General features: G+C 54.1%; 1 protein-coding gene across 1 annotated transcript in view; it reads right to left on the minus strand.

Moving 5' to 3' along the window:
* Positions 1 to 15: 15 nt before the first annotated feature.
* Positions 16 to 684, minus strand: part of LOC108761073 (uncharacterized) — a 3436-nt gene continuing 2767 nt past the window's right edge. Inside the window, exon 3 of the mRNA XM_018507408.1 lies at positions 16 to 594. Within this exon, the coding sequence (XP_018362910.1) occupies positions 16 to 594 (579 nt within the window). The remainder of the gene's footprint in view (positions 595 to 684) is intronic.

Below are 684 nucleotides of genomic sequence, written 5' to 3' on the forward strand. Positions count from 1 at the left end.
CCTCGGCCCTGTCCATCACAGGGGGTGAGAGGACAGTTCTTCAGCCGACAGACCGCGTGAGGCGCAGTCAGCGGGGTTGTCTTTATAAGACACATGATTCCAACGCGCCTCCGGCAGGGTATGTTGCACCTCGGACACGCGATTGGCTACGAACGTTTGCCACTTCGCGGGGGGCTGGCGTAGCCATGCTAGCGCGATCGCCGAATCTGACCAGCCGAACACTGACGCGGAGGGCGAACTTAGGGTCGTCTGAACCCACTTAATCAATCGACTCAGCAATACGATAGCGTTCAGTTCGAGTCGCGGTATGCTGAGAGTCTTAAGAGGCGCGACTTTAGTTTTCGCGGCGAGTAGATAGACTTGAACGTCCGCATGCATGAGAAGAATGCGAATGTAAACGACGGCGGCGTAGGCTCGGTTTGAGGCATCCGCGAAACCGTGTAGTTCAAAGGCGACGTCGTTACCTTGTCGACCGGTCCAACGAGGGATCCGGATACCGTTTAGTGTCTCTAAATTATTATAATATGCCTCCCACTGCTGACGCAATTCGTCAGAGAGAGGGATGTCCCAATCGGATTGGGTTAACCATAATTCCTGTAAAAGGATTTTTGCAATAATGACGACGGGGGCGGCCCAGCCGAGGGGGTCGTATAATCGAGCAATAACTGACAGGACTGAACGCTT

Source organism: Trachymyrmex cornetzi, unplaced genomic scaffold, assembly GCF_001594075.2.
Source record: "Trachymyrmex cornetzi isolate Tcor2-1 unplaced genomic scaffold, Tcor1.1 scaffold239, whole genome shotgun sequence".
In the NCBI taxonomy this organism is placed as follows: Eukaryota; Metazoa; Arthropoda; class Insecta; order Hymenoptera; family Formicidae; genus Trachymyrmex; species Trachymyrmex cornetzi.